The sequence below is a fragment of the Leguminivora glycinivorella genome, chromosome 6, assembly GCF_023078275.1.
Source record: "Leguminivora glycinivorella isolate SPB_JAAS2020 chromosome 6, LegGlyc_1.1, whole genome shotgun sequence".
NCBI classification, from domain to species: domain Eukaryota; kingdom Metazoa; phylum Arthropoda; class Insecta; order Lepidoptera; family Tortricidae; genus Leguminivora; species Leguminivora glycinivorella.
In genome coordinates this window covers 12,462,728-12,473,729 of record NC_062976.1, presented here as the reverse complement: position 1 = coordinate 12,473,729, position 11,002 = coordinate 12,462,728, and the positions used below count along the sequence as shown (strand labels likewise).

Genomic DNA, 11,002 nt, shown 5'->3' with positions numbered 1-11,002 from the left:
CGATAATCGCTAATCCGTTACTATAAAAGTTAACTTCGTTAATCGTTAAAGCGATACATTTCAATAAATTTAACGGAAGTTAAACTTAATCGATAATCCGTTAATCCTAAATAAATCCGATAAAAAATAATTTTACTATACCTAGTTGCATCAGTTATCAACTATTTTATTTGCGTAAGTTTATATGTCATTGTAAAAGCCCGAAGTTCGCCAGAATCTCTTAAAAAATCCCAGTTGCCAATTGGTAAAAGCGAAATGTTAATAAATATTGTCCTCTTTGGACTTATACCGACGTTGGTTCGGTAAATCCTAGGTTTTACTTTGGTGACCTGTAGCCTGTAGATATTGGGTCATTCATGCGGTCGTAGTCATGGTGCGTGGGTTCCTCGGATTGAGACACCTCTTATCGAAGTTGTGATCCACGGTAACTTGGTAGATGGCGCGGCCCGCCAAACTTTGGCTTGATAAGTCGGTTGCGCGATTTGTGTGTCATGCCTGATGATTTACATTCTATTTCCCAGTTAGTGATGGGTACAGTAGTACTAATAAACTTTATCAGGTCTCGAACAAGTGATCCAAAGGCACCAATTGGTCTGTAGACTGTGAATTTACGGGAAAATCCTAGGTTTCGCCGTACTCCGGGCTTTTAAAGTAACGGGCAGAGCAAGTTTTACTCGACGCGTGCGGAACTGAATTAACGATTAACGGACTCGAAGAAGTTAACGAATCCGTTAACATTTTTAAAAGTTAATCCGTTAACCAAAATGTTAACTTCGTTAATTAACAGATTAACGAGTTAATGCCCAGCTATGTAAATAAGTGTACATTTATTCACCTTAACTCTAGTATGTAATAAGGTGAAACAATGTACACATATTTATGAACTCGACTGTACATACGGTGCAGTTGGATTGCAACTTGCAACCCGTCTGTATGGGCCCTAATCAAAGGGGAAATAGGTAAACAACCGGTTGGCCAACGTGGCCAACACTGTACATCACACCGCAATCTTCTACCCTAAGTTTTATATGCGATAAGCATAATATCAAATACTTTTGATCGCTTGAAATAGTTACGTTAGGCATATTAATTATTAATAAATTGGTAATTTATTTATTGGTACAGTACCTAAATTTATTTATTTGAGGCTTAGGTATTATGAAAGCTAGTGTTTGAAAGATTCTACAGAGTATTTTTGCGAAGTCAAGTCATTATTAAACTATGTTGTCAAGTGCATTTTAGGTGTATATAATTTTGTAGGTAAATGTTTCGACAGCAAATCATTATCTTCTTAGCGTTGATTCGTCATTTTTAGGAAGCTTGTGGTCTGTTCGGCAACTTCGCAAGATTTGCCATAGGTACAAGTTTTTGAGAAATTACACAATTGTATGAAAAGAGCGATTGCTCATTTTTAAAGGTAAGGTACAGCAGGGCAAATCTCGACTGGGGGGCATATGTAACTGGTCCATTTTTTCCATGTTTTACAATGTTTGCATTATTAAATAGAGTGTCCACCGGTATATATATGTTAGGCTTGTTCAGTAGATACATGTAGCACTCAACATCATAGTGTAATAATGGAAAAAATGTATTAGTTACAATTGCCCCCCAGTCGAGATTTGCCCCGCTGTACCTTACAATTCTTTGAAACGAAAATATTTATAAGTAGCTACTAGTACAGCACTAAATTGAATTCCTTTGTATGGGACCAAACATGTCGATTGTAGAGTCAGACTGATGAATAATGAACATTTTCACCCTGATTACAGTCGATAAAGACATACCTATTGTTCTCATATACCTATAAGATACGCAAAGTAGGTATAAAGGTGGGCATTAGTTGATAACCGTGAACACTGCACCACTCTACCTTATCGTAATACTCTCATAAGAGCTTTATATAAACTCATTAATCTACATATTTATAATATCCATCCATATATTTGTTCCGATACAAAGCTGAGCGTGTACAGTCAACAACCATAATATCTTATGCAGTAACTCCGCCAGAGTGATATTAGGTATTATTACACATGGCTGTACACTAATGAAATTTGATATACCTAATCACTCAATAAATTTCGTCAGAGCTCATAAGTTCAAAACATTACTAAGTATATACTTACATTACCTGACAGTTCAAACTTTAACACGTAACAAAATAATACCTACCTAAACAAGCTAGATTTATAGTCGGTGAATAGAGGCCAAGTTGAAGAAACTATCACGATCACAATTTATATTCCTGAATCGGAGATATACTCCATTTCAAATACGAAGGCCCGATAGCACTTGAGATGGTCATTAAGCGTTAGCAAGGATTAGTGAAAACAAAAGACAGGTTGGTCAGGACCAGGGTACGTAGTTGAATTGAACAAACGCTCACGAAACAAAATGCTCGAAGATATCTATCTCTATCGCTCGTGCGTATTGGCGCGACAGAGCCAGACTGTCTTTCGCGGCGTTTCGTTTTCGTTTCGCGTCGCAGAAATGCCATTCGGCTACGGCACCAGACGAACATTATAAGCACGTTTGTTAAGTTTCAAGTACTATCGGGCCTTCGTATTTGAAATTGAGTATACAACGACAAGCAATTTCGTTGTTTTTAGGTAAAATAAGTGAGTAATAAACTTCAAACATTTCCTTCAATGATATATTATGATTTTGTCATTTCATGATAAAAATAACTAATAATTTAAGATATAAATATAATAAATAAATATTATAAGACATTCTTACACAGATTGACTGAGGCCCACGGTAAGCTCAAGAAAGCTTGTGTTGTGGGTACTCAGACAACGATATATATATATATATTGTTGTTATTACACATACTTATGTTGTATAAGAGCAACATAAGTATGTGTAATAATTACACTCAGATCCAAAATAGATGATTTTATTTATTCAATTATTTATTGCACTTTTAGGCGTAACGCCAGTGAGATAACTTATTTATTACTTAGAGAGCGAAGGCCTTTTTTTAATAAATATAACTAAATTAACAATAAAATACAGAATGTTAACCGACTAATATTTGGTATATTTTTAGAGTCACACAATCTTTTGCTCCATGGATAATGGATTTCTACTTTTGACTCTCGTTTAATTAACAACTACAATAGGCTAGTTTCCTACTAGTCAAATCAGCTTCCTTTTAAGAACTGTCAAAACGATTTGCTAATATGGAATTACTATGAAATACTGAGGAGTGACGTCACAGTCAATTCATTTACTTTATATCTTTCTTTTTGACTTATTAAATAGAAATTATGTTTAAAGATAACTACTATCCATATTTTTCATCTAATTATGTGGTGCTTTATTTCGTGCACTGCGTAAAATATTTTATTTTAAGTATAGGAAACTAGCCTATTCTATCGTCTTAATTGCACCATGTAGGTACGGTACGAGTACCTACTTGATGATAATCGGATTGGTTTATTTTGTTGATTACGAAGAATAGCGTTTTCACATTACATATCTGATCGAATGTAGGAACTGTAGGAAGGTTGTCAAAGATGACGTCTTTCACACATTCACTAGATACCAGAAAAAAAATGACGCACTACGTCAGAAATCGGTCATAATTTACAACCGCCCGCTTGTATGGCGAGAACCCGCCCAGCGCGTTCACGCCTGAGCAATGTTTACGAGTGCCCACCAGGCGGGTTGCTGCGAAAGTGTTAATAATGTATAGAATACCGGTCCTACATAGAATGTTTAATGGGAAAACGGAAAACGCACTAACTACGTCAAGAACAACGATAAAGCTTGTCGTTTGCATTCAGTCCCACCCATTGGCCTCCCTATTATAAGAGATCATGATCTAATAATTATTTAGCTTATTATCAACAATAATCACCCAAACGAAATGGACGCGATGAAATATTGTTCTTTAGGTACTACATTAGGCAATTTCACAGAGATTCTAGCTACCCTGAAAGGGGTTACAGCCATAAAAGAGTCGTTTTAAAAAATAGATACCACGCTCGGTCATTATTAAAAGCGTTGCAAGACTAATAGAAAGTGCAAGTATCGTAAGTCGCGTACACTAACCCTTATGCTTTCATTGTGAATTTTCATTTGAACTAAATTATTACTAAAAATTGATAAGATAACACATACAGATCGTTTCATGAAAGCTTACACGAATGAAATAAACGAAACTTTATTCTTTGAGTGACATCTGCATTGGTATACAGTCTTAACTGTCAAGAGATTCCATTTTTCTATGACACCATGCATATTTTCATTCGCTCATTCGTTCCTGCTCTTGTGAATTGACCTGTATTTTATGAAAATCCGAAGTGGTACCTTTTTCTCAATAACGTCACAGAGAATTTGACACGCACCTACGATTCTTTCTTCTCCACCGTTCTATCCTGGAGGAAATCCTTGAGTTGTTGCTTGACCTTGGTGGGGGGGAACTTGGTGAGACAGAAGTCCGCGACGAGGCAGTAGGCCTTGCAGAGGAGCGGGCAGAGCGCGGCCTGGTGCAGCACGGCCGCCACACGGTACCACGGCCCGTCGAACGGATCCAGCAGCGCCGGGCAGATCATGTGGTTCAGGTTCACTTGGGCGGGCTGCAAATATTACGATTATGAGTGCAACATATCTCTTTAAGGATCATACCTGGCTACACGCAGCAGAATTGAAAAACAGGTCTCTCAGGGGATTACAAGGGGCGAAGGGTATGTGTCCCCATGCGCAGCTATCCCCTCCACATTTCACTCAGTGCTAAATTTACGTGCTGCTACTTGTAATCGTCGAGTACCATTTGTAATTTTGATTCATCAAATTAGATTGACTTTGAAACATACCTAGAAAGACATCGTGTTTAAGCTTAAACAATGACCTTCTTACGCTTGGTCAATAAAGAATTACCAACATTATTAGTAGGGGGAAATTAGCTAAAATTACGGCATAATTAATGGAAGGTTTTTTTAAATTGAAATATGTACGTTATAGACTGAAGTTATTTTTCATCAACCCTCCCCACTCCTCCCCCCTCTGCGTCACCCCTCTACCCTCCCTTAAAGTGCCGAAAATGCGGTTTTTCTCGATTTCTGACAAAACTGTTGAAGATACAGAAAAAGCGCGTAGGAACGAAGTAATCCTTAATAAATTTACTACAAATCATTCATTAACACTTTGGTTCTAGCACTTATAGTTTTCGCGTGATCCGTCACGAAAGTTGGTCCTTTGCTGCAATTTTCTTTAATGAACGTTAAGTTTTCGCCCAAAATGCTTACGAAATCGTCGAAATTTGTTTGATATGACTAAAATATTGTAACCCATGACTGAAATAAAATTAAGGGGGGAAAATCACTACCATGGGAGGAATTTCCAATATGTCTTGGAATTCCAGTAACTATTTAAGACGTAATATTTTCACGGTAGTAGTCGCTAGGAGTACCATTGATCCATATAGTATATCGATGACTGGGGATGAGCTTTTGGTAGCTGTTGGTAGAGCCCTGGAGTATCAATCTTGAAGCCGTGAGTTCAAGTTCCACCCATGGTAGTGATTTTTCCCCCTGAAATTCATTTTCAGTTTATAATATTTTAGTAATATCAAACAGATTTCGTAAGCAATTTGGGAGAAAACTTAACATTCACTAAAGAAAATTGCAGCAAAGGACCAACTTTCGTGATAGATCACGCAAAAACTATAAGTGCTAGAACCAGTGTCAATGAATGATTTGTAGTAAATTTATTAAGGATTACTTTGTTTCTACACGCTTTTTCTGTATCTTCAACGGTTTTGTCAGAAATCGCGAAAAACCGCATTTTCGGCTATTTAAGGGGGGGAAGAGGGGTGACGCAGAGGGGGGAGAGATGGGGAGGGTTGATGAAAAATAACTTCGGCCTATAATGTACATATCCCAATCAAAAAAAATCTTCCATTAATTATGCCAATATTTTCATACATAACTTTCCAGAAGCAACGTACTATATGTACAATACAATACAGTAGGTACCTCGCTACTCTGTACTGACACCTGACACAGTTGATTGTTCAAATACAATGCTAAGAAAGTAAAATGAACCTTAATGCATTTTAAGAAAACTTACTACTGAATGTCATATAAAATAGTCATGTTTTATACTTACTATTGCTATAGCTTGTAGGATTATGAAGTGATACAATAGATTAAGGCAGTAACTAACAATGGCCCAATTGAAATCTCTAAGCGGCTCTACATTGTATACACCTGAAAATTAATTTAATTTATAGAAACCAATCTAATTAAATTTTCATAACGAAATCGTATGAAAACGCGGGAAAGAAATACCTCCAATTCTTAATAGATAGTATGGTATGACACACATCATGCCATGTTGTATCCAGTAGAGTGCTGCCTCAGCAGGGATCTATGATGATACATAATCATTATTAATCATAATTCATTAGTGCAATAAGGACGGTTGTCGGTTTTATTTCAACAAAAGTTCCGTCCTTTTTGCAGAGTAAGCATAAGGATCATTTGACACACAACATGCCGCCTCACGAGGGCTTGGAGCGCTAGGCGCCAGTGTAGACGAAGGTCTTAACAAATGTCGAATAGGTTACATAGAATTATTGTAGGATAGATGTAGCATTTCATCGCGAATTTTTATTTCTTATTCAATGTTGTGGTAACAAGCGGTTTGCTCTAGTGGATTCTTGGATAGTGACCCTGCCTGCTAAGGTCCTGAGTTCAAATCCCAGTAGACATTTGTTCCGTGAGGATTAGTCAATTTGTGTTTCACACAGTTCAATAAATACAAGTTATTAAATCAGATAAAAAATTATTATTATTATTTTAAAATATTTACCTGGCGGGAGGCTGTTTCAGGAAATAGAAACGCTAAAAGAGGCCCATTTAACAAGTTTAGGTGTATGCGAAAAACTGCAGTGACTGTCTTGCTGGGTGGTGCAGCTAACAGGTATATCTGAAATAAAAATAAAATGTTTTTTGAAGTCGGTTAAAAATAACATTTTTAGTATTAAATTACAGCTTATAGGCATAGGCACTGTTAGAAATTTTAATATGTGGTTCTAAATGCCTAAAGCATCCTAATTCTTCGGAAAATTACGTTTAAAAAAAAATTGAAGCGCAATAACTATTACGTCCATCCATATCAAGAGTGTCATGTAGCCCTGAAAACATGGAGCAAGTTAAAGATGACCAGGCAGGCAAGTATGGTCGTGCTAAAACAGATTAAAATGATATAGCATCAGGCCGACCTTTTAACACTATTTGTAAGTGTAGTAATAAAGTTTATCCAACTAGTGTGCTACGGCTGCTGGTTTTCTCTTGTGTTTATTATTATATTTTCTTAAATTACCATTCACAAAGCACTCCCAAGGAAGCAGTATGTAAAAGTAAGCCCCAGTTTGGCCGCTTTCATTATTTGTTATTTCAATGTTGACTAATTTCTAGACCACCTGTATTGTAAATATTGGAGGTCACTACTTCCTGTCAACTTTTATTCTGCATCCATTGTATTATGACAAGTCTATGTTTGTCAAATATAATCAAAGAGTAATTTAGATATACAAGCTCTGTTGCCAGTAGATATTAAGAGAGTAATTGGCTTTGTATGTAAACTAAGTATTTTGACCTCAATGAATACTGCTGACCTGCACATAGACATTTTACACACAAATGTTTGGATTGAGGAAAGTATGCATTGTATTAATGTATTTGAGCCATTAGCCGGATCAAATCTAATTTCATTTAAAATGTAAATGATATCATTAGTAAGTATGTTAAGTTGTTATTATACTCAAACCTATTGCTTATTTTATGGCCACAACACAACAGTTCCCCAACAGTCGCCCGTGTGGTGACGGGTTAAGAATTTCACCACCCCCTTTCTTCCCGTGGGTGTCGTAGAAGGCGACTGTGGGATATAGGTTAAATTGTGGCATAGGCGAGAGGCTGGCAACCTGTCACTGCAATGTCACAGTTTCGTTTCCTTTCAACCCCTTATTTGCCAAGAGTGGCACTGAAACCTGAGTAGTTTCATGTGCTCTGCCTACCCCTTCATGGGACACAGGCGTGATTTTATGTATGTATGTAACACAACAGTTAATGACCACAATGCATGCCTTTTTCATGTTTATTTTTCATTGGACAGAAAACCAGCAGACTGATGATTGAGAGAGGAGCTAAATGTTACAGGTTTTAGTATGTTTGTAATGTAGTGTACTTAGGAAAACTTTGGAATACTTCAGAATGAAATTTTTTTGGTAATTTAGAAAGAAAATTATAATGTTTGAAGAGTAAAAGTGATAAAGTCCTGATTGTTGAATACTTACTTGCATTAAAGTTGTAACATGACATGGATTGAGTAAATATATTACAGTGCGAGAAGCAAATTTAAATCCAATTTCCATTCCCCATAATAAGGCCAAAAGTATAACTAGTAACCTCTTGCCTCCTCGGTCACTTTTAATATAAGTTTCATCCTGTGGTAATACCAACTTTGGATAAGTTTTTACCTGAAAATTTAAGCATTTTGTATATATGGCATTCACAACTTATGTATGGTAAATAGATGCATATAAAAATATTTTTTTATATGTTTTATTCCATAATCTAACATACACAAAGTATGAAAAATGCCATTATAATAAAATAATTATACTTTTTGACTGTATTAAAACAATAGAAACTGGTCTGAGTAATAAATTGAACAATACCACTATGATTATGTATGTTGCCTAGGAAAAGATATTTAAGGATAATTATAACAAAAAGACCCATATTATCTAAAGCAAAATTTCTTTTCTCACAATTTTTTGAACTTGTCTACAAATGCCGATAAGTTTATTAAGTTAAAAAGATTATTTTTAGTTTCATTAGTTAGATCTATAATGAATGGTACTAATTTAATTTAATTAAAGAGAAACATACTCCTAGGTTAATTAAGTTACAAGTGTAGGATATCGATACTTACTAAAAGGTATGAGCACAATGCAGTAACTATAATTGTTTCAATAATTTGCCTATTAAACGATAAAAAATATGCGCACTCGGGCCCCACATTTCGGGGAACAGCTCTGTTAGCACCACTATAGGCCCACTCAAACATCGTTAAATATTTCAATTTTATAGTACTATTTTTAAATAAAAATTAACAAATGCAATGTTCAATTTTTTTTACACATTTCCTGTAATTAAATGTGTGTGTTTCAATAAAATACAAGTAGTCTGTCTGTAAATAATTCAACGATTCAATCAATTCCCGCGATGACAGCTGACACAAGGGTTTGTGAGAGTTACCATATTACAAAATAGCGGCAATAGAGTATAGAGTTTAGTAGGCGCGCTCTACACCACAGAATTATAGTTAAACCAGAATGAGTAGTTAGGTCAAAAAGTGTGTCCACATGAGAGGGCATTGTGTGGGCTGGTGTCCCTCTCGCACTTACTGGCAATGTCAACATTATTCAGTGACGTCATCACTGTCGTAAATTGGGGATACCAGTCAATTTTCAAAGTTACTACCAAATCTACTAATACCCAATTGAAGGGATTTTTGAATTATACAAATCTTTGATTTATTGGCATCAAAATAATTACATTATAATTATTTGCCAATTCATTAAAATATATACAGATAAAAATACTACTACTATGGTAACCTCATTAACACTGGCCGCATGTGCGAGAGGGACATTAGCCCAAACAATGCCCTCTCATATGTACCATTTTCGCTAGTCTGATACGATCACCTTTCTATCTCAGTGATAAGGTTCAATTTAGTATGGCAAAAAATGTGATTGCGCTGTCCCCTGTAAAGGTCTTTGCTCTACATTCATGCGTCAATCGCTGCGCGATGTGTAGCATCGATGTGCAGATTGTTGAATGTAGAGAGCGCTTAAGGTCGTCCCTTCCCTAGTCTGCTCTAGGGGCAAGCACGGTCGCGTGATATGGCCTATCCCAGGCGCATTATATCAATTATACAGCTGCAAAGAGCATTGAATCACTACGTGTACAGCTGGTCAAAACAATTCGTGAAAACGCTGGCACTGCTGACAGTGAAAATGCTAACACGACCAGGCAGGCAAGCATGGTCGCGCGATAAATGATAAAACATCAGGCTATCCCTATCGCACTATTTGTAAGTGCGATAGGGACGGCCAGAGGTTTTTATCATGTATCGCGAGACCATGCTTATACGTCAGGCCGTGCCAACGTTCTTCCATAAAGTAGTAAGTAAGCGAAAAAGAGTTACTTACGTCAACAAAATCCGATCCGAGGTTGCGGTATGTACTTGCGTGCGGTACGGTCGTCTGTTAGCTACTTAATATATTAATTATATTTTTCTCGCTCTCACATGGCAGAACGTCGTTAGTCAAATCAGCTTCTTTTTAAGAACTGTCGCAAGGAATTTGAATAATTCGTTCACTTCAATTTTTAGATTCCTCACATCGCGCGCTATCAGAATATACCCCATGTATGTATGTTAGACGATTTTCTGTTGTTTTCGAGTTTAGAATTTTTTAAACTTTAAATTTTGAGAATTTCGGGGTGAATAAATAAAAAATAAAATAAATAAATAAATATTGGGGGACACCTTACACAGATCAACTTAGCCCCAAACTAAGCAAAGCTTGTACTATAGGTGCTAAGCGTCGATATACATACTTAAATAGATAAATACATACTTATATACATAGAAAACATCCATGACTCAGGAACAAATATCTGTGCTCATCACACAAATAAATGCCCTTACCGGGATTCGAACCTGGGACCGCGGCTCAGCAGGCAGGGTCACTACCGACTGAGCCAGACCGGTCGAATAATTTTAATTCTAAAAAAAAAATTGTTTTATTAATATAATTATTCTAAGTACATGCAAGTTCCCTATTAAAAGGTGTAGGGGGATAATTCTCGACTGAGCCCTCGTAACGCTCAAGATTTTACTTTTTGAGTGGTGGTGGACTCTATTGACAAGACGTCAAAATTCAAATTTAAACAAATCATTGTCAATGCATATA

The 11,002-nt window shown here is 36.3% G+C and overlaps 1 protein-coding gene across 1 annotated transcript; it reads right to left on the bottom strand.

The window, feature by feature from the left end:
- Nucleotides 1-3,380: 3,380 nt before the first annotated feature.
- LOC125227358 (transmembrane protein 164) lies at nucleotides 3,381-9,185 on the bottom strand. Its single transcript, XM_048131656.1, has 6 exons — nucleotides 8,953-9,185; nucleotides 8,312-8,494; nucleotides 6,823-6,939; nucleotides 6,300-6,378; nucleotides 6,118-6,218; nucleotides 3,381-4,586 (listed from the first exon to the last, which is right to left on the bottom strand). The coding sequence occupies exons 1-6, from the start codon at nucleotides 9,085-9,087 to the stop codon at nucleotides 4,356-4,358; spliced, it is 846 nt and encodes a 281-aa protein (XP_047987613.1). The 5' UTR covers nucleotides 9,088-9,185; the 3' UTR covers nucleotides 3,381-4,355.
- Nucleotides 9,186-11,002: the final 1,817 nt, after the last annotated feature.

Coding starts and splice junctions, on each gene's coding strand:
- LOC125227358 (XM_048131656.1), bottom strand. CDS start 9,087: ATGTTTGAGTGGGCCTATAGTGGTGCTAACAGAGCTGTTCCCCGAAAT. Junction 6,379..6,822: donor CTGAAACAGCCTCCCGCCAG/GTAAATATTTTA, acceptor GTATCATCATAG/ATCCCTGCTGAGGCAGCACT. Junction 4,587..6,117: donor TCCTACAAGCTATAGCAATA/GTAAGTATAAAA, acceptor TAATATTTGCAG/CCCGCCCAAGTGAACCTGAA.